Genomic DNA, 20,281 nt, shown 5'->3' with positions numbered 1-20,281 from the left:
TGTAAAGGTCCCAAAGTCTCCTTTGCCACAGAAGTCAACCATTTTTTCCCTAGTTCAAGGGTTTCGCGAAACTGGATCAGTAGCAGACAGGTTACGTTCAGGACGCTCCTCTGTTTTTGGTGGCTGACGTTATGCAGCGTGTTGAACAAAGAATTGTGGCATCACCAAAGAATTCAGTCAGGAAGCTCGCCTCAGAATGTGATTTACGCAAGTCAACTGCTCACAGGGCTGTACGGAAATTTAAATTTTATCCATATAGAGTTAATGTTGTGCATGAATTGAAAGAGGTGGATTTTACATCACGGTTGAGTTACTGTCGTTAGTTCCAATCATTAATCAAAAGAAGTGGTGTCAATGTTCTTAATTTTTTTTTTTATTTTATTTTATTTATTTATTTATTTATTTTTTTTTTTTAACCGACGAAGCGTAGTTTTAATTAGACGGCTATGTAAACAGCCATAATTCGAGATTCTGGGCCACAGAAAACCCACACCAGTTGTATGAACAACCCTTGGACTCCCAAAAAATCGGGGTGTAATGCCCAATATCGAGGCGTCGTATTGTCGGACCGTTATTCTTTGAGACAACAGTGGATACTGCTGTGTACGGGGATCTCAAATGCAATTCGTTGCTCTCCTGGAAGAAGATGAACGTGATGCTTGGCTGCAACAAGATCGAGAGCAACTTGCTACACATCCAACCATTCACTTCGTATGCTGCGTGAATTTTTTGACGATCGTCTGATTTCCCAGATTTTTATGACCCAGTTGCTCTCCAGATGTGACGTCTGCTGACTATTTCCTGTGGGGTTACTATAAGGGAAAGTAACCAAAATAAACTCAGGACTTTGGAGGATCTGAAAAGAAACATTACACAGGAAATTGGGAATATCTGTGAAGTAACCAACATTAAGGTGTCCTAAAATATTATAAAACGTACAAACTGAGGTATCCAAGAAAATGGTGGACATTTTGAACATTTCATGTGATTTGTAATCATTTGTCAATTTCAGGGTTGCAAGGTGTATGTACGTTATCAGATTTTTTCCTTTAAAAAATCAACTTTCTCCTTTTTCATTAAAAGTGCCTTAGTGTGCTAGCTAGAGATCAAACCCATCTGTCAGTGACACTTGACGGCAGCACTGTTACCAGCGTGGTTCATATTATTGTAAAAACATGGATTTTGTGAATAGCTCAACAATACAGGTGTGTAATGTTTGTAAGACTTCATCAACGTACTTTTTCTGTCAAATTCAATATATGGGCATCCAGATTGTTCGGTAGTATTAAGAAATATTGAAAAAATTTACGGGTATGGTTATGTGATTCAGTATAATCGATTTGAAAAAAAAAAAAAAAAAATCGGACTGGCAACATTTTAATGTTTATTATTATATCATGCATGGCAAGAAACATGTTTGTGTCTGAAAATTTTCTCAATATATAGGGCTTTCTGTTGCAAAGAGCGTTCCTTCTCATTCCATTAATTTTTTTAGTTATACGGTCTTAAACATCGGATTCGGTAACTTTTGGGACACCCTGTGTTTGCCCATCATTCTTGTATCTTCCAGTGCGAAGAACGAACATTTGTGTTAGAAAATAGACTAAAACAAATTTAATCATAACTATGTGTTCGTTCACAAAGTGGATACGCAATAGTCTATTTCTTGTAGTTTCACTTTTTTTTTCTTTTTTTGCAATCTTTTATGTAGAACCATACAGTCGTGAAGAAGCATTTAGTGATAACTTCACACTGATATTTTGCTAAAAACCTGAATTCATATGCGGTATTTTCTGTGTTCTAGTTGCACCGGTGTATTATTACCAGTACAAAAGGGCTGCTTTAAGAATCTCAGATCCGTGTTATTACGAAGATTTGGACTGGATGAAAAGGAAGATGAACATGACATGAATTTTTGTTTTTCAAATGTATATTGTCCTGAACATCACAAACACAGAGAAGAAATAACCATATACGAGTACAATGTATAAAGTTTTTCATAAAAACTTGGTCACTTTTAAACTTTAATAAAGATTGAAAGTAAGAGAAGAAAGGAGGTACGAAACTCGTATTTGTTTGATACATTCGCACGCTCATGCAAGAGTAAAATACCTCGAACTGAAGTTAAGTGATCAGAATTTTTCTTTCTGGTTTCGTTGCAATGATGCTCAGTGCTGTGTAAATATATTTTGTGTAAACAGTTTGTAACAAATCTATGTAATTAATTATTGTGACTTGTTCATTATAGCTTTGAAAATATTCACAATAATTAATAAAAGAAATCTGGCCAAAGTACCAAACATACCAATAATACTTGTGTAACAATTTCGGCAGTGTAACATCGCCTTCCGCAAACGCGTTATCTTATGATGAAGATGATATTACATTACCGAAATGGTTACACAAGTATTATTGGTATGTTTGGTACTTTGGTCAGTTCTCTTTTATTAATTATTGTAAATAAGTCTTCATAGTTGTGCAAACTTTGAGTAATTGAAATACATACTAAAACGAATTAACACTGTAAAAACTATATTTTTGGACATTGTTACATATTCTTTTCAACTCTGTGCTTTACACAGGAATAGGAGATAGCGTATTAAAGATGTTTTTTCTTGTTTTTTCCTAAACCTTTCGAATTTATTTGTAACAAACAATTTAATTAACGCTTTGGAAAGGAAATACAACTTAATAATAATAATAATAACAAAAGCATGACTGGGGTAAATTCTAAAAAGAATCCGTCCATTTTGTATTATGTATGTCTTAAGGCTAAACTACATTATGCAATCGGGGCGTGCAGTGCATCGCAAGATACGTTTTGCTGTTCTGATTCATTGAATTGCATGCAATTGAACACAAAAAGTCGCACTGTTCCATATTTTTTCATGATACAAAAAGTGATAGTCAATTTTTAGACAGTGGCATGCAAATTTAGAACTAGCAAGCTGGATCGAAATGTTTTATATAATACATGTTGATTTGTAATGGAGTTTAAAAGAAAGAAAAAACAATGCTCTTTGGATGAGCTGAGTTTAATACATTATTATTCTTAAGTCCTCAAAATAAATAAATAAAAATAAAAAGTCGTGTGGACATTATACAAAATATGAATAGTTCAGTTAGAACTGTACTAACCAGCAGCTATTATTACAAGAATTCCATAATTTATGTATGTGAAACTTTACACGTTAAAATAAGTAGATTTTAATTTCACGGTGAAACAGGTGTCTTGTTAATTTAAACAAGGTTTTGTATTCAGGAGTTTAATTTGAGGCTTTCTGTGTGATTCACTGGATGGTCACGACATGCCACTTCACGAAGTTACATAGAGAGACAAACGCGATTCACATGTCATTTCCTATTGCGTTTCTGGTGATAGATTTGTTAAGTTATAAGTTTACAGCAGGTATTCTTAATTAAAAATTTATGCAGTCTCGATATAATATAAAAGAAGATATTTCATTCTACATTATTTCTTTTAAGCAATTTGTCATGATTAGCTTCGTGGATATCTACACTGTATGCAATTTTACACTAACGATTGCATGATGTAATATATTCTTGAGCGTGTATATTGACATTATCTCTCTAGATAACAATGTGTAAATATTATACAAAATGTTCATTTTATGATATAGAATTAATGTGAATAATACCATTCGTCACTTGACTTTTAATTCAGTGTAATTCAGATTTTAAAAGAGAAAACAAAATATCTTTTTATATATGTATTTTTATAATTGAAAAATAAAAATTTTGTAGTTCCACGTAGAAATTATTAGGCTTCTTACAGTACAGTGTTTATCAAGGGTAGGAAGACAACAAAACTAGGTTTTTCACTGTGAACCTTGCCCTTCCGAAATCACTTAAGGAGATTGTCAAATGTAATCAAACGTTGTTTGAGAAGCCGCAAATAAACGATATTTTCAGCGTTAAAATGTAAAATACTTAACTTTTCAATCCACTGAATAGTAAGAACATTCGCTTTTTTAGCCTCGTTCATATCTTTTGTTCTCAGCTTTTTGTGTGTATAACGTGTTTGTTGTCTATTAAGGATTTTCGCTACGCGTACCCCTCTTTGTCGTTTTAATAGTGAGACTAAATAAATAGTTAACAGAATTTTTGTTACAGGCCAGAAATCTCGATACGCAGTTTATGACATTATAATTATCGGGGGGACAAATTTCTGTACTACAGGAAGGTTTTGAAACTATCAGTTCAGATAATATTTTGCAGATACTATCTGGCTCAGTTTCTAAATTTCTGATGTCTTTTGTTGTCTTAAGTTATACACTATGCTTTAAAAAAGCGAGGGCCGTTAGTTGAATCTTTCGGCGCTTTTTTTTTTTTTTTTAACTGCATTACAATTTCATAACTTTTTCTACTAATAGGACTTTGTTTAAACTCTTTTTTAGGGCAGGGTCTGGAAATGTTTCTTTCACGTTTCTTGATCTTCAGTTTCCTCCTTTAATATTCCAACATTTTCTTCCATTTGACTTCTATTTGGTAAAATCATCTTTTTTTATTTTTATTTTTTTTTATTACCAGACTATTGTATTTAGTTTACAAACTATCATTAAGCAATTTAGAATTTTTTGAGTACATATGCTTTACATGTTATCATTTTATATGTGCTGAATAGTAATGTTGTAAATACACTCTCTTAATTTCCGCAAAAGTATGAAAATTGTGATAATACACTGTGCATTTGAACCAATCACCTTAACCACAATCACACGCTTATACTAGATGAGTATGTAATGATCTCATAAGTCAATTGCTGAAAGCATTATTCTATACACGTGTAAATTGTGTGTGTCTGTGTGTGTGTGTGAGAGAGAGAGAATATAATATCTAAGAAGAAAGGATACGTTTTTAATGCTACATAATGCAGACAATGGAATTTGATGAGGTCAGTTTAATTGAGGCACATGTCACAAAATATGTTTTCAGGAGTTTCTTACAGTAGAAGCATTCGAAGACGTATTGTTTTAGACATACGAAACTAAAGCTGGCAATTGATACTGAAACATTATATTTCCAGAAATTTGAGGCTTATGTGCCCCTCTTCCAGTCCGATTCAATTGATATTGTTAGCTAAATTCTCAATAATTTTATTCACAGTGAGGATCTTCTGTCTAAAAATAATTCTCGGTACTAATCTAGTTCATTGTGACAAATCAGACTTTTCGACTATTTTCGAAATATGTACTATGATGGGGACAATACCATGAAGAAGGTTTAAGATAGTAGATGGAAGAATATAAGGATTTTGCAGGAGGTGAATGAATCAGTTTTGTTATGAACATATCTTTAAAGTGATCTAAATAGCTTAAGGTAAAAGAGGCTAGAGAAATGACATTTCACTTTGTGAGCTCCCTTGTGGCTATGTGGATAGCATACGCGCCGTTCGATTCCCGGCGGAAGCTATGATTTGGATCCCACCTTAACCTGTAGGTCCACGGGATGTTAAATAGCCTCGCTGCTGAACGGGATGTTAAATCAAACCAAATCAAAAAACATTTCACTTTATCATGTTATGATATATAAATTACATATGCGAGGTACCTTTTTATACATAGAAATAATGTAAAATTTTGTACTTTGAGGTGGCTTTTTATATATGAAATAATGTAAATGTGATATATGTAAAAAAAATTGTACTTTGTATATTGTTCTATTACATGTGAGCAACACGTATGTTTTGTTTTGTTTTGTTAAGACTGCATTAAATTTTTCAGCTTAGTTTTTATTTTATTTTTCTAATGAAAGACAATATCAAAGTTTGATAAAGTAATTTTTAGTACCTAAAAATATAAATATTGTTAAATAGCCTATTGTTCAAGTTCTTTAATAAACCCTACGTCACCAAGGTGTGTGATATCAAAATTGACTTATAGATGCGATATTTAGCAGAGACAGGAGCAGGTTCTGTAATGTAATGATAAGTCTAACCCTTTCCAATTCATACGAAGAAAAATACTTTAAAAAAGGAACAATTATGCATATGTATTCTTATATGCGAATGAGGAACGACCGAACACAAATTTTAGTTGTTACAGACATCAATGGAGTCTGTAACTCTAAATTGATGTCCATGAGAAATTTAGCAATATAGCGTAACTCACGGACCAAAGTAATTTTTCGAACCACATATTATAATCGCAAAATCATTGTAGAAATTATCCTGTCTGATTTTTTTCACAATTATGTAACAGTTATTGTAATTATGCGTGTACCAAAGTTGTTTGAATAAGTTGATTATTTGGCAACTTGATTTCGAGTATTTTTTCCCATGAAAACAATTTACACAGAAGTGCATATGTTATTCTCGGACATGTTATGACAGAATTATAAGTAGAAGTAGCGCAACAGATATTTTTGGGGCAACAAAAGGATATCACGAAACTAACTTACTACAATAGTATATTTTCAGCAGTATTTCAATAAACTGTCCTTCTTTGTCCCCATGTGTCAACATGTGCGCGATAAGTACTTTTGGGCAATAACGTTTAATGACCTTAAAACAAAGAGGTTACTTATTTGTGACAGGTAACCAACATATCCTTGAGGTCTTTAGTTTATGGAGGGCTGTCTTTTGTGCCGCTGATTTCTTTCCATCGTGTAGTATGGAGAATAAAAGATGCATTTGCATGTGTCTCGCCGACCACTTCATGAAACAATTAGAGAAAAGAAGAGACTCATGTGCAACAACAAGAACGTATTGTGAAATATGTGAAGAATAATTAGGATTAAACAAAATCTTTTTATAGCGAACCGAGAATGCATTTATTTCTTCCATACTATCAGAGCTGGGGTTCGCTGGCAGCAAAAGTACGTTTGTTCGGAAATATGCAGACTGGTTACAGGAAAAAATGAACTACCAATTACAGACATCCGCCCGCCTGTTCTTCTGGAGACGTACACGGACGCCCGTAGATATAATTTCAAGAATTGAGTGACAAAAGCAAGAGAAGGAAATTGAAAATCTCAAGAAGAACGTAAGTAAAGGCACAAGTAATTTTTTTTTCTGTCACAATGAAAAATTTGAGAGCTGAAGGTGACAAATGTCGTAAAATTATTGAAAGCAGTGACAACGGAACACTTACAATAGGCGAAACAAAGAGTGAAGCCATAAAACTATCAGAGGAAGAAGCTTTATCAATGATACTGTCTGCAAAATCAACGAAAAACCAGTACATGACGAATGGAAAAAAGTCAAGAAACAATCATAATTTATATCCAAGTTGCTGTTCCGTTATGAAAGCAAAAGGAACAAACTATACAAAAATAACATCAGTGTTAGTGACAGTGAATGTGAAGTGAAAATGTAATATGTACTAAACCAGATAGCAAGCGAGCAATGAGCAACGTAACATTGGGTATGGTTTACACTGCAAATGGAGTTGTGATAGCACCTCTGATCATTCAAGATATAAACAGATATGGGCTCAAAGTGTTATTTGTAACGAAAGTTTATGACATCTATTGTTGCTTGTAACTGGCCGAAATCCAAGCTGTTACAAATCTTCGAATTTCACGGGTTTGTAAATTCATTTGCTTTATGTAATGTTCACCTATTGTTATTTTTTTGTTTTGATTCTGTTTCTTTTCATTTTCTGTAGTTATGTAATTGTTCAATATCCTTACTTATCTATATCCATATTTGATTTGCAATATAGTAGCGTTTTGAATGTTTCAATTATTGCGAGTTCCTTATACAGGGTGTTCATCAACTCAGCACCACAAATTTAGGAGATGGTTCCTTATATCAAATATAAGAAAAAATTCTAATAAACATAGGTCGAAAAGCACCTCCTTCCAGAGTTTTAGAACGCCAGAAATCCGAAACATAACGTTTTGAAATGCCCTGCTTGCAAAATTATGGGATCTTTCAGAAACTTTTTAAGCAATTACCCAGAAACTATATAATTAATACTTTTCTGATCAGATTGCATACTTATTTATTGAAATTAAAATAAGGCGTAAACTATTTAAATATCCATGTTTCATAATCCCATGGCACTGGCGTAACAAATTATATGAAGTAAGTTAAGAGTACGGGAATACACTTTTAAGTACTAATTGCGTGGGTATAAGAAAATTGTGAAACATTGGTATTAGATGGAGCGCATAACACCTTATGTGTTTCAATAATATCTATGTTTCAAATTTTCGTTTCCTTAATATTGTAAATAATTCTAGTGTTGATTTTTTTAAAATAAATCGATCAACATATATAAATTTACTCGATTTTAATTGTGATAGAATTTCAGTTTATTTTTATTGCATTGTCATCCGATATTTAGAACCACAAGCTATGAATTTGCAGATTTGTATGTGCATTATGATAGCAAATATGGATCTGTAAGTTTCTCATCGTTTTTGTCCCTAACGTTACTTCAAGTTGGATTTTTAATAGATTTGTAAGTCATGTTTTGATTTACGGATGTCTGTGCATAACTGAGTACTTTCTGTCTTTTGGAAGTTGCAGGTTGTCACTAATGCGTTCATTTGTGATATGCATAAATATAAAATTTCTTAAGCCCAACTCATTACGTTCAAGATGTCAGTTGCTCAGTGATTAACAATTTCACAAGTAGTCTCCCGAGGAATTCGTTATAATTAGATGAAACGAGAAAATAATATATTATTTTAAATAAAAATAAATAAAGAATATAAATGACAGATGATTGTTACGACAGCACGTAAGAATTATTGATATCTGTGTAAATGATGAAGATGAATAGATAATTTTCAAGTGTATTCAAAAAGATATATCCGAAGGCTGATTTAAATGTTGTACATTATAAATCCATTTGAACGTGGCCTGCTCTAATGAGTCTTATCGAGACGCAATGGGATGTCTGATCTTTTCTGTATGCATGATATATTTATATATTGTTATCTATGATTTAGAGACGTGTTCAAATTATTAGACTCACGCTCGAAAAATGCAAAATTGATGTAGGAGCCCTAATTTCAGAGTTCTAGAACATGGTTAAACCACCAATATAAGATCCATCATTTGTTTACTGTACAGTTGAAGTGGTGATATCACCGTTGAACAGCAGATGGTATTAGTGAAGGAGGGAAATTCTGAAAGTGGTGTTTCAGTTGTAGATAGCTATTGTGGTTCCTATCAACAAGTTACAGTCTGAAGTGTTGTGGTTGCTGTCGTAAGAAGTTAACGACATTCAAAGCGTTCAACAGGTCGAATGGGCCAGTTTAAAATGATCATGACGTGTTTCGTGTATCAATCTTTTATTCTGAGTAGTACTGTAATTGCAGCATAATGAGAAAAGCAAAAGACCTTTCTCCGCGTAAAATGGAAGTTAATAAAATACTTCTGGTGGAAATAAGATATATACGCGGCAATACATTGCTAGTAGAGTTGGGATAGAACAAAGATCTGTGAATAGAATCTCTGTTGAAATGAAATAGAGCCAAAATAGGGTTGGGAAGCGTGGGCGAAAACCAAAGCTATCGCTAAGAGGTATCAGAAAACTAAAAAGATTGGCTCTGGGAAACAAAAGTGCAACTTCTAATAGACTTAAGCATAAAAATGGCTGAGTATGGCGCAGACATTTGGCCTGAAAGTGTTCGAAGGATTCTTTGTACCGAGGGAATAAAGCACACGGTCAAGAAGGAAAACAAAAATTAGGGTCTACTCCAATCATGACAAAGAAGCGCCTCGAATAGGCACGAGGCCTAGAATATTGGACTGCTGACGATTGGAGAATAGTGTGTTTCAGTGATGAATCATGTATCATTGTGTTTGATAAATGTTCACAATATGTGCGACGTTGACTTGGGAGGAATTCAAGTTGGAATGCCCTTTAATAAACCGTGAAGCATTCTACTTCAGTCATGGTCTGGGGTGTGATCTCTGTCGTCGGGCCTGGAAGACTGTATATAGTAGAGAGGGCAATGAAGCACGACTAATACCTACAAGTTCTTCAAGAAGAACTGCTTACCAGTCTGAACTCTGGTTTGATGACGTACAATTCATCTTTATGCATGATGGAGCCCAATGCCACCGGGCCAAAGCTGTGACAGAATTCTTCGAGGACAACGAAATTAGTGTTCTTCCGTGGCCAGGCACTAGTCCTGATATGAACCCAATTGAAAACTTTTGGAGCTCCATGAAAGAAAAGCTAGAGAAGAAGCACATTAGAACCAAACTTCAATTGATCAAGGAGATCAACAATTTGTGGTATCACGATACTGAATTGAATGCAAAATGCACAAAGGATTCCTCGTGCATAGGATGCCACAAAGGATAAAAGATTTAATAAAGAATAAGGAATTTCATAAGAAATATTAATCTTCGTATGAGAGATAATTTTCTTGTAAGTATTCCATTTCATTTTTTGTTTCTAATTTGGATATACACACTTTATAGTAATTAAATTTGAATGTTACGTACGCATTTGTTTTATTGCTATTGAAAAGCATATGCCACACCCACTAGAAATTAGGACAGAGTTAAAAAGTAGTAATTTGGACTAAGTTCGAACGTATATTCTCACGTAATATTGTAAGAACAGTAAAATATTCAGAAACTGAATGTTGAGTCTAATAATTTGAACACGTCTGTATAAGCCGCAAATGAATGATCGATCAGTACGTTACTATTTCTGATTGCAATTATGATAAAAGTTTGATTCCAAACTGTAATAAATCTTAACTATAGAATTGGTATTTTGATTTGTTTAAAGACAGTTTTTTGCAGATGATATTTCTTCGTTTTCGCGAGGGGTCTCGTTGCTGAGAAAAACCGCAATCTGCAGTTAGAAATAAATTAGAGCTCTTCTGCACTAGATTACAAATATGAGAAGTTTCGATAAGAAAGCGAAACGTTTCAAAATAGCGGCAGGACGTTTGCAGCAAGATGTACAAAGTGATGCGGAATCGTCGCAGTAAACGAAGTAGATTACGAAAAAATTTAAACTGGCTGGAATTAGGGTGAGGGACGGAGCAAAAGGTAACGAAAATGGTGAAGAATACATTTTTTCTTTTTGATTTAAGTTTAGTGTCCCATTCAGCAGCGAGGCTATATGAGACATGGCTTTACAGCTTAATATGAGATCCAAATGACATAAGCTCCCTCTGGGAATCAAGAATACACATGCGAAAATATTTTACACAACAGTGACTAATGAATATGGTTGTTGTAAAGAAAGTTAAGACACAACAGAATGCAGTTCTGTTTTTGAAAGTTTCATGGAAAGCCTGAACCGAAGGTTGGAATTGGCATCCTATTCGAGAAAGACCGAGCAAATCTCAGGCAAGAGATTATTAACGATGAAAAACATCTTGATGAATAGTGCATTAAACTAAAAGAAGAATTGAAATTCGATGAGGGTCCTGGGGTAAACCGGCCAGAAGATATGTGTTAACAAATAATTCAAAAGGAAAATTACGTTGCAAAAACTAGTTACCATTTAAACTGTGACGAAAAAGAAAATCGTCACACGAAGAAAGAATTTAAATTTGAAGTAAAAGAAGGTGACAAGAAAAAAGAAGGCGGTAACAAGGAAAAAGTAATGCTGACTTTGAAGAATAAAAAGTGAGGAAGAAAAGATAAATTCGAGAAAGAGGAGGAAATTTAACTCGTTGACATTAGGGAAAAAAGAATGAAACTCAAAGAAAAGTGAAAATGGAGATACCAAAAAAAAAAAAAAAAAAAAACATTGTAAACTGAGTGCGTATTATCATGTGAAAAGGAAGTGACCGAAGAAAGCAAACAAATAGAAAAGGAAGGAGAGGAAATTAAAAAAAAAAAATGAAAAATTAGTAGATGTGAATCGGAAAAGAATGAGAGAACAAACGAAATTGATTTTGAAGATAAACGAAACGCTGAGTTGAAACTCGAAAAGTGGACTTGAAAGTGAACTAGAAATGATAATGATAGGAAGGTCAGAAGAATGCCAAACTATAGCAAGAGGTAGAGAAAATACACAAGAAATTTTAAAACAAAGATGAGAATGATGAGGAAGAAGAAATGAAACTTTAATAAGAACTAAATTTGAATCGAGAATAGGAGAATAGAAGGTGACAAGGAAGAAAGTGAAAAAGGAAATGCAGAATGTAAGATACTCAAGGGAAAGAAAGACGAAAGCAATTCGAGAGTAAAGAGCAAAAACGAAGAAGAAACTACGTAAAGAAGAGGAACAAAAACAAAGAATGATACACTGAAAGTGAACAAGGAAGAAGATAAAAGGAAATATCGAAAAGGAAAAGAAAGATGCAAATACGGAAAAAGGAAAAGAAAGAAGATAAATTTACTTTGAGATGAAAGAGAGAAAACCAATGAAAGAAAGGATTAAACATCAAATAAGCAAAAGAAGGAGTGAAGAAACAAATTAACAAGAAAGGGAAGAGAAAAGAACTTGTTGAAAACGTTGCTACAACGAAAAACGAATCGGTGGAAAACAAAGAACGGAAAAATGCGAAGGAGAAACAAGAAATCTTACCTAACACAAGAAATAAAACAAAACGGGCGAGTTATGGGGAATTTCTGTGTTAATCCTTAGTGTAATTTGTGAGAGTTTCATGAAAAAAAAAAGCTTCGCATTGATGTCCTATGATGGCATGCAAACTATTCTATGTATTACAATTATTGAAATATACTTTTTTGTAAAATAAATTAGAAGTTCGTGGTGCATGGTAATAGTTTATTTTATTCTATGTATTATTACTATTTGATCTGTGTTGCGTCATTGCTTAACCTTAAGTTACTGTTTTCACTTCGTTCTTTTATTTTCAAATCCCAGTTAAATTGTAAAAACTCGATCTTTTGGCATGACAAATCTCGATTCCATGCCTGCATATGTATCCATATAATAAAATGTTTATTTGTTCCATCTATATGTTTATCTTGAATGTTATGATTTTCTCTTATTTCTGTTTATATTACTTTTCTGTTATTATCTGAATATAATTTATTCTGTTAATTTATATTCATGTAAATTTCAAGATGATCGCATTATGTGTTGTACCAAAAATTTGTTCTATTTTGATATTATTCTCCACGTTCTAAAATTTCCTTTTTCTTCGATCATCATGGGCAATATTGTTAAAAAAAATTAGAATTTCATAATTTTGAAAACCAGAACCAAACATCGGGTTATGTATGTCATTCTACTATTTTGACTGTGGTTTATGACCGAATTTAGTAATTTCAGCTTTGTAATTTTATCCATGTGTATTATTTAGATTCATAGACAATAGGATTTGTTGATGTTATATGGAACCTACTGTCAAATATGAAGTTGTAAGTTCTCGTTGCCTGCATTCCCTACGCTATTGTGTTATGCTGGATTTCCATTTCCTATTGTGTAACTACACATAGGAATATTCTCAGCATTGGAACATGCTATCAATGTATATGTACTATTGAGTAAATACGTAATCGTAAGTATAACTAATTTCTGAGCTCTGTGTCAAGTGCTCGACGATGTAGTCAGTATAAGCTAATAATCAGCCGACGAGTTCTATAAATAACGATGAAATACAAGGTCTGGCACATAAAAAACGCGTTTTTCAAATTAAAATTGTGACTAGACTGATTAATTCACATGTGATCTTTCATTTCCAAATTGAACTCTATAACTCAAAGTGTTTTGTTATATTTCAATGTCAATTTAACTTCCCTTTTGTAGAATTCTGAAGCTATCACTTCTATGAGAAATTTCTGCAAAACTGCTCATTTTAGATTATGGTATTTTGTGAGCGCTAAAAAGTCATGTTGTGTAATTTCAATTATTTTATTTTTGTAGATTTTAAAATATATTTATTTGCAATCTTTCTTAAAATGTGAAAGTACGATGTAAAATTAACAGAACAGCCTTAAAAGGGCTAAACATATTGAGGAATCGCTTGAGATATCAAATTGCTGTAAACGTCATTATGATCTCTGCGTTTATTGAAAATCGTCCACATGATTAGATGTGTTACCTATCTAAGCACTTTTTCGAAATAAAGGCCCTTGAAAAAAATATATTTTCATTCCCTTGTAACGTTGTTCCTATTTATTAGAAACACGTCATATCATGATCATAGTATTCGACACTAAGGTACCCTGGATATATACTGACCCGTCCGTTCCACTTGCGTTATTGGGTTGTGTTGTGGAGGCCTACAAGTAAAACAAGCTGGCAGAGCATCTATTTCAAATGTGCCCTCAGAAAATATGCGAAACATACTTCGGCCCCACCTCCACCACCCTCTGATGGAGAAAACCCTCCCTTTGCTTAGGGAAAAGAACTGAATGACCTCAGCTGTGTTGTCAATTTGTCATTCAGTCGTTTGGTCTTGGCGAGTGAAGATCGTAGGCTCGTTAGAATAGCTAACAAGACAAGAGCATAGCGAAATCCGTGAAATAATTCATTATGGCAACGCTTCCGCATCCAACAATTGAAAGATCTCAGCCGCAGCAACATGTCCTTCCTCTTTCGAGAGAGGTATTGGAAAACACATATCGACAGCAGCGTCAGAAGGGGCACAGTTGAAATAGAAAGGTTTTAACATCGTTACATAAAGATTTTAACAAAACATTTCCTTCATATTATCGAATTTTCAAAGGTTCTTTTACGTTCACATCAAATAAAAACGTCATCCCTATTATAAAACTAATTTCCAGCAACGCACTCAAGAGTTTATTTACGAGCGGTAATTACCATTTTTAAGAAAATAGCAAATTTTATTAAATATTCGTAGATTGGTCGCTAATTAGTAAATAAATCGGTTTTACAGAAGGCAACACTGTATAAGCCTAATTAGGAAAAAAACATTGTTAAAGATTTTGTGTATTGATAATCAATCATCTGTTTCCCACATTGATTAATATTTTATATAAACTAAAGATTCGTCACATTAACTAATTAAATTATTAAAATTGTATATAAATATGAAACTAACGCACGTTGTCAGGTCAAGGATATGGCTTTAAAACTTCATGGTTGGATCAAACATGGTTAAAAACAAAATCTCCATTGCCATTCTTATTGTAATTAATTTAAATTTTCTGTTATTAGATCACTGATATTGAAATATCAATTGTTTGTATCGAAATAAAAAACATCTGCACGAAAAACTCTTATTTCCAATTATAGTTGACATTATCATTTCAAATATGATAATCTTGGATTTAAATTCTGCTTCTACCTTATACTATTCAACATAGCGTTGTACTTACTCGTCTGTCTTTTCCAAAATTCATATTCACTATGAATTAAGATAAGAATCTTCACTTTTCAATAGGAGTAACCTCTTCTCTTCTAGAAGCAAATATCTTCCAAAATGAATAACCACTGAAGTGAAATTCTTAATTTTACAATCAAGAGTGGCACAGGAAGAAAATTGTAAAGAGATTTCGGTATGGAGGTAATCAAACAGAAGAAAAATCCAAATATATATATATATATATATATATCGCAACCAAAATTAATCTAAGTTCAACTCCACAAGGTTTGCTTTTATTATGGTATTAATTTCTAGAACGAATTGATTCTTTCGATGTTTAAGTTTTCATATAATTTGTGCACCGATATTAAATTTATCTCTCACACCACACATGTACATCTTTTCTCTTCTTGTCTCTAAGCAACAACAATAATTAAACAACGAAATTTGCATAGTTAAAAATGCAAAATAAAACAAAGAATATTTATAACTAGACAGTATTTTTTCCTTTCTTTTACGAGCCTTAACACAATTAAAAAGATCGCATTCTAAACTGTTTAATAAAATATATTAAATATTCTCTTAATGATATACAAATGAAATAAGTTTTCGTACTTTAAATATATCTTGGTTTTGTATATTGCAGAAAAGGAGAAATAAAATTACCCATTTTTATGTAAAACATGATTGTTAGTGACTGCTCTTGTCTTCGGTGCACGTGGCTGCAATGTCTGATGAAGAGAGAGGTTTTGATATTGACTCTACATTACGAAGCAACTGGAATGCTACTTGAACTAGGACAAATTTTGACCCAGAAACTTACAACGAACGGTAATGGGAGGTGATTAGTAACACTGAAAACCACCTGGCCGAACACACCTTTTCCTAGGTTGAAAACTTTAGTTAGTGTTTAATGATATGTTTCCCTTGCGTGAGAATGAAATAGATTGAAAATTCATCCAAAGTATGTCGTGGGATAATGCTTTCGTTGAAGTGAAATTAACTCTTATCTTTGATGGTTGGTTGGCTGGAGTTTGCTGTCCCTTTTCAGCACCGAAGCTATATGAGATGTGGACCTACGGTTTAAAGAGGAATCTGAACCACCATAATGTGTTCAGATCTCAAGGTTCTCCGACTGAGAATCGAACCCAAAACTACGTATACTAAAGAAGCGCGAGCTAGCCATTAAACCAGCGGATGTGTGAGGGGAAGGGGGGCATTTGATGAGTATGCCTTTTAATTTAAAGATGGATAATAAATGCAACTGTGTGATGTTGGAAATTTGGTAGAATATGAAACGGTAATTAAATATAAAGCTCATATATAACGATTCTCATATATAAAGCTTAGTATAAATTCTCTGAAGTACAGTGAAACCTGTCAACTTGGCCGCCTCTCTAAGTTGGCCACCTGCTTATCTTGGCCTGGTTCGTCTTGAACCTGCATTTTCCCATAAGACATTCGTTACTTATTACTCTGTAAGTTGGTCACATATCTATCTTGGAAGTTGGCCGCATTGAAGCAATGTTTATCCTATGATGATAATGATAAATTTACCTGCATATCTTGGCCACGCAAAATACGTTTTATTTTTCTTAACTCTTTCGTATTCCCAAATGAGAGACAAATGTTCTGTATTTGTTATTGGAGACAGAGAAGCATAGATTCGCACGACTTGTTCTTGGAGGTCAATGGCCAGAACACTACCCCAACAAAGAGGTGGTGAAGGAAGATGTAAGTAAGGAAAAGCACGTATGGTTGTACGTATTTGTTTACCCTATCTGTTTTGGTAAAACCATTATATCGGCTTCTTTCATCAGTGGGGAGCTTTAGTAATTCCGGAAAATTCTCAAGGATAAAGCTAACCATTTCAATTGTCATCTATTGGTACCTGACAGCTTGTCAAATGGTAGCGGTTTTGAGATATGAATTCCCTTAAGATTTTCTCGAAATATCTTTCGCTCCAAGGGAAGCACTTGTAGCTCAATAACAAAAGGTAGTTAACTACGAAATCAAAATGTGCATATATGCCAAAAAAAATAAAAGACACGTCTAGAATGAACCACCATGAGTAAATTTGTTATTAGTAACTGATTTGTTACTTTTCAAAAGGTATCTACAGAAAATATTTGTAACTGCCGAAAAAAAATATATAAACTGCATATAAATTGTTCAATTTATAATTTTGCTTTTCTTGTTTTCAATCTGAATAACTCAGTGTGCTACAATATCAATTTCAATAAACTGCGTGATTTTGTGGTTGTTTGTGTTATTGTGTTTTCAATGTACCAGACTAGGTTTCAGGAAGAGAAAGGTACATATATTAAATATATGTAGTACTTTTTCCTACTACTGGTATTGTTATGGTTACTCTATATAAATTATGTAAAAGTATTCGTTGTGCCGTTGCTTATTAAAATTATACAATCAAGTAATACTAGAAACCCTATTCTAAAAATACGCCAATCACACTTATTTTCTGTAAGTTGGCCACCTGTCTAAGTTGGACACTTTTCAATGGAACCGATGGTGGGCAACATAGACAGGTTTCACTGTAAAGAATTTTTGCCTAGTGAATATTGTGAATAAGCGGGCTGAACATTCAAGAACATGTATGTCTTAAATTCAAGGATTTTTCTATTAGAACGTATAAACTCTGGGAATGAGTACCATGAAACAGTTTTACCTCGTAACAATCTATATAAATAAAAAAAAAGATAATATTATTTGTGGTTGCATTGTGGGAAAATGGCTGAAGAATTAGAAGCGTATTTTCGAATATAATCATACTAAATATAGTGAATCATCTATCTATCTCGAACTGAGTTTTTATATCACTTCGATTAAAATGCCAATTCTAAGGAGAGAAATTCAAAATTTCTGCAAAAGTAGAGTATCCCATCAGCCCCTCAAGTTAGGAAGTTGAAACTCGGTACATAAAATCATTAAAAATAAAGGAACAAGGTCCTCTCCTTTTCTGGAAGTCCGGTTTAAGACGGAAAGGGGCAATTTCGATAGTTTTTTTCATTACATTAAAATTGACAATATGTAGTATTTGTGATCGTGTGACGGGAAAGTGGCTGAACCGTTTCATATCAATTTTGAAACATACTTGGTATCTACCTTGAACTGGTTGTCACTTCAATTAAAATGCATATCCTACGGAGGAGAGGGAGTTCAAGAATTCTGGTAAAATTAAGCGAACGTATCCGATTCCGAAAGTTTTACTTTTAAGAGGGGAAGGGGCAATTTCTATTTTAATTTTACTTCGTATTTATAAAATTGCGAAAGTGAAGAAACGGTTGAACCGTTCAAAATGATTGTTTAAACATAGTACTTTCTACGTATGTATGTGTTTTGTGTAGACGGGTTCGCTGACTAATTTGTGATGTCTCTTTTTAAATTGCACTCTATCACCAGTTCTTGTTTTCTAAATTGGTATTGATGAAAATTATTATAATATAGATTCTCATATATTTTATAAAGGTTAAAGACACTCTTTTGTAACACAACATAATAATATGTATTATTACCTGAATATATCCAAACTGAACGATTTTGGGAGAATCAATATCTTAATTGAGAAGAAAATGTATTGAATGCTTTTCCTTAATTATGAACGGACTCTACAGCATAAAGTTCCAAGAAGCGAAGCTCGTTCAATGTCCTAGATTACTACAAGCTAATTTGTCATCCAAAATTGTATATATACCGGTAAATCTATTCTAATTACTGTTATGAAATCAGTCTCAAGGTATCTACTATTTTAGAGAAAGAAAATTCCGTGACTTCACCAGATTTTCCAGACCAAGATAGAATATTTTTCAGACAATGATAACTATATTCAGAAGACCACTTTACAGAGTCAGCCGTTATTCTGTGCAACAAATTTAAATTCCATTCTCCCATTAAAACAGTTTGCTTTTTCAATTAAGACGAGTTGATTAAAAATGAAAAAAATCGAACTAAATGCTAATTATGTTCAAAAATTAATTCGAAACATTTCAAATTGCTACATATTTACGCCGGTGATTTTATGAATATAAAATGAGAAATTAAAATATTTTAGAAAGTGCTCCCTAACCCTCTTCAGAAGCATAATTCTCGAAAACGCTGGAGCATGTTGCCATTTCTTTATTTTAGTGAAATTAAATAAATGTTATACTGACCATTAATCACATATGGCTGCAAACTCATTCGCAAAATACAAGATGATCAAAAAAAAGTTCTTGACGTTTTTGATGTCCCATTAATCATGTGCTCACAAAGAGGAAACAAAATGACACGATCATGAGTTGATCTGACCATGAGCCTTCAGTAATACAGGCACGTTGCGCACATATAGCAGTCATAGCTCATCCAGTGTCAAAGAGAAATCGAGGTATCGAAGTAGCTTATTCGCGTCTTTGCTGTATGACTTTAAAATGAACCTGTCAGGTGCTGCATCAAGTCGCTGCATATACCAAGCATTTGAGGGGAATGACGTGAACAAACATACCGCCAGGCATTGGTTCCATACATTCCATTCGGGAATGTGAGCCTTTCGGATGAACCTCAAAATGGGACAATCACATGTATTGGATAACGAGGTCCTGAAAGCAGCCATCGAGGAGGACAGTGGTCTAACATATGATGAACTTGCAGAAAGGTTCCATGTTTCCACTGAAACAGTCAGACTGCACCTGCATGGGATAAGGAAGTCGCATACAACTTAAGCAAGTGAGTACCCCACACATTGTCTGCAGCCAACAAGGAACAATGTGTGACAGTCTGTTTGTCCTTGCTCACTCGGCACCAGAGCTATTGGGAACAAATACTTGGATGGTATAATAACTGACTTTCGTAATGTAGAAAAGCTTAAGAACTCCATCTTGTATGATTAAGTTGTCATTACAGGACTAGCTCGGGAGAGTAATGCTCCCGGAAGTATGAACGAAATACACGGTTCTTATTGGTTGGCGTTATCCATGTCTTGCCACGTAGCATTCATATAGCAGAAATCAAACGCTTGCTGCTGTCGGCCCTTGTGGCCGAGTGTGCTAGCGCTATGTGCTAGTAACAGAAATCGCTTTTGGCGTGGGTTCAAACC

At 33.6% G+C, this 20,281-nt stretch overlaps 2 protein-coding genes across 11 annotated transcripts in view; one reads left to right on the top strand and one right to left on the bottom strand.

Annotated features, from left to right (window-relative positions):
- The window catches only part of LOC145693417 (transmembrane protein 138), a 287,808-nt gene extending 281,451 nt beyond the window's left edge, over positions 1-6,357 (top strand). For 8 of the 9 annotated variants that reach the window (XM_081769434.1, XM_081769402.1, XM_081769409.1 and 5 more), the window contains one exon: positions 1,805-6,357. In XM_081769434.1, coding sequence (XP_081625560.1) covers positions 1,805-1,911 — 107 coding nt within the window. In that variant the 3' untranslated portion in view covers positions 1,912-6,357. The remainder of the gene's footprint in view (positions 1-1,804) is intronic. The other variant, XM_081769392.1, reaches the window with a different exon arrangement.
- The window catches only part of LOC145693457 (uncharacterized), a 75,260-nt gene that overhangs the window by 44,833 nt on the left and 10,146 nt on the right, over positions 1-20,281 (bottom strand). The window lies entirely within an intron of this gene.

The sequence above is a fragment of the Thermobia domestica genome, chromosome 1 (assembly GCF_964235325.1).
Source record: "Thermobia domestica chromosome 1, izTheDome1.hap1.1, whole genome shotgun sequence".
Lineage (NCBI taxonomy): Eukaryota > Metazoa > Arthropoda > Insecta > Zygentoma > Lepismatidae > Thermobia > Thermobia domestica.
This window is presented reverse-complemented; position numbering and strand designations above follow the sequence as displayed.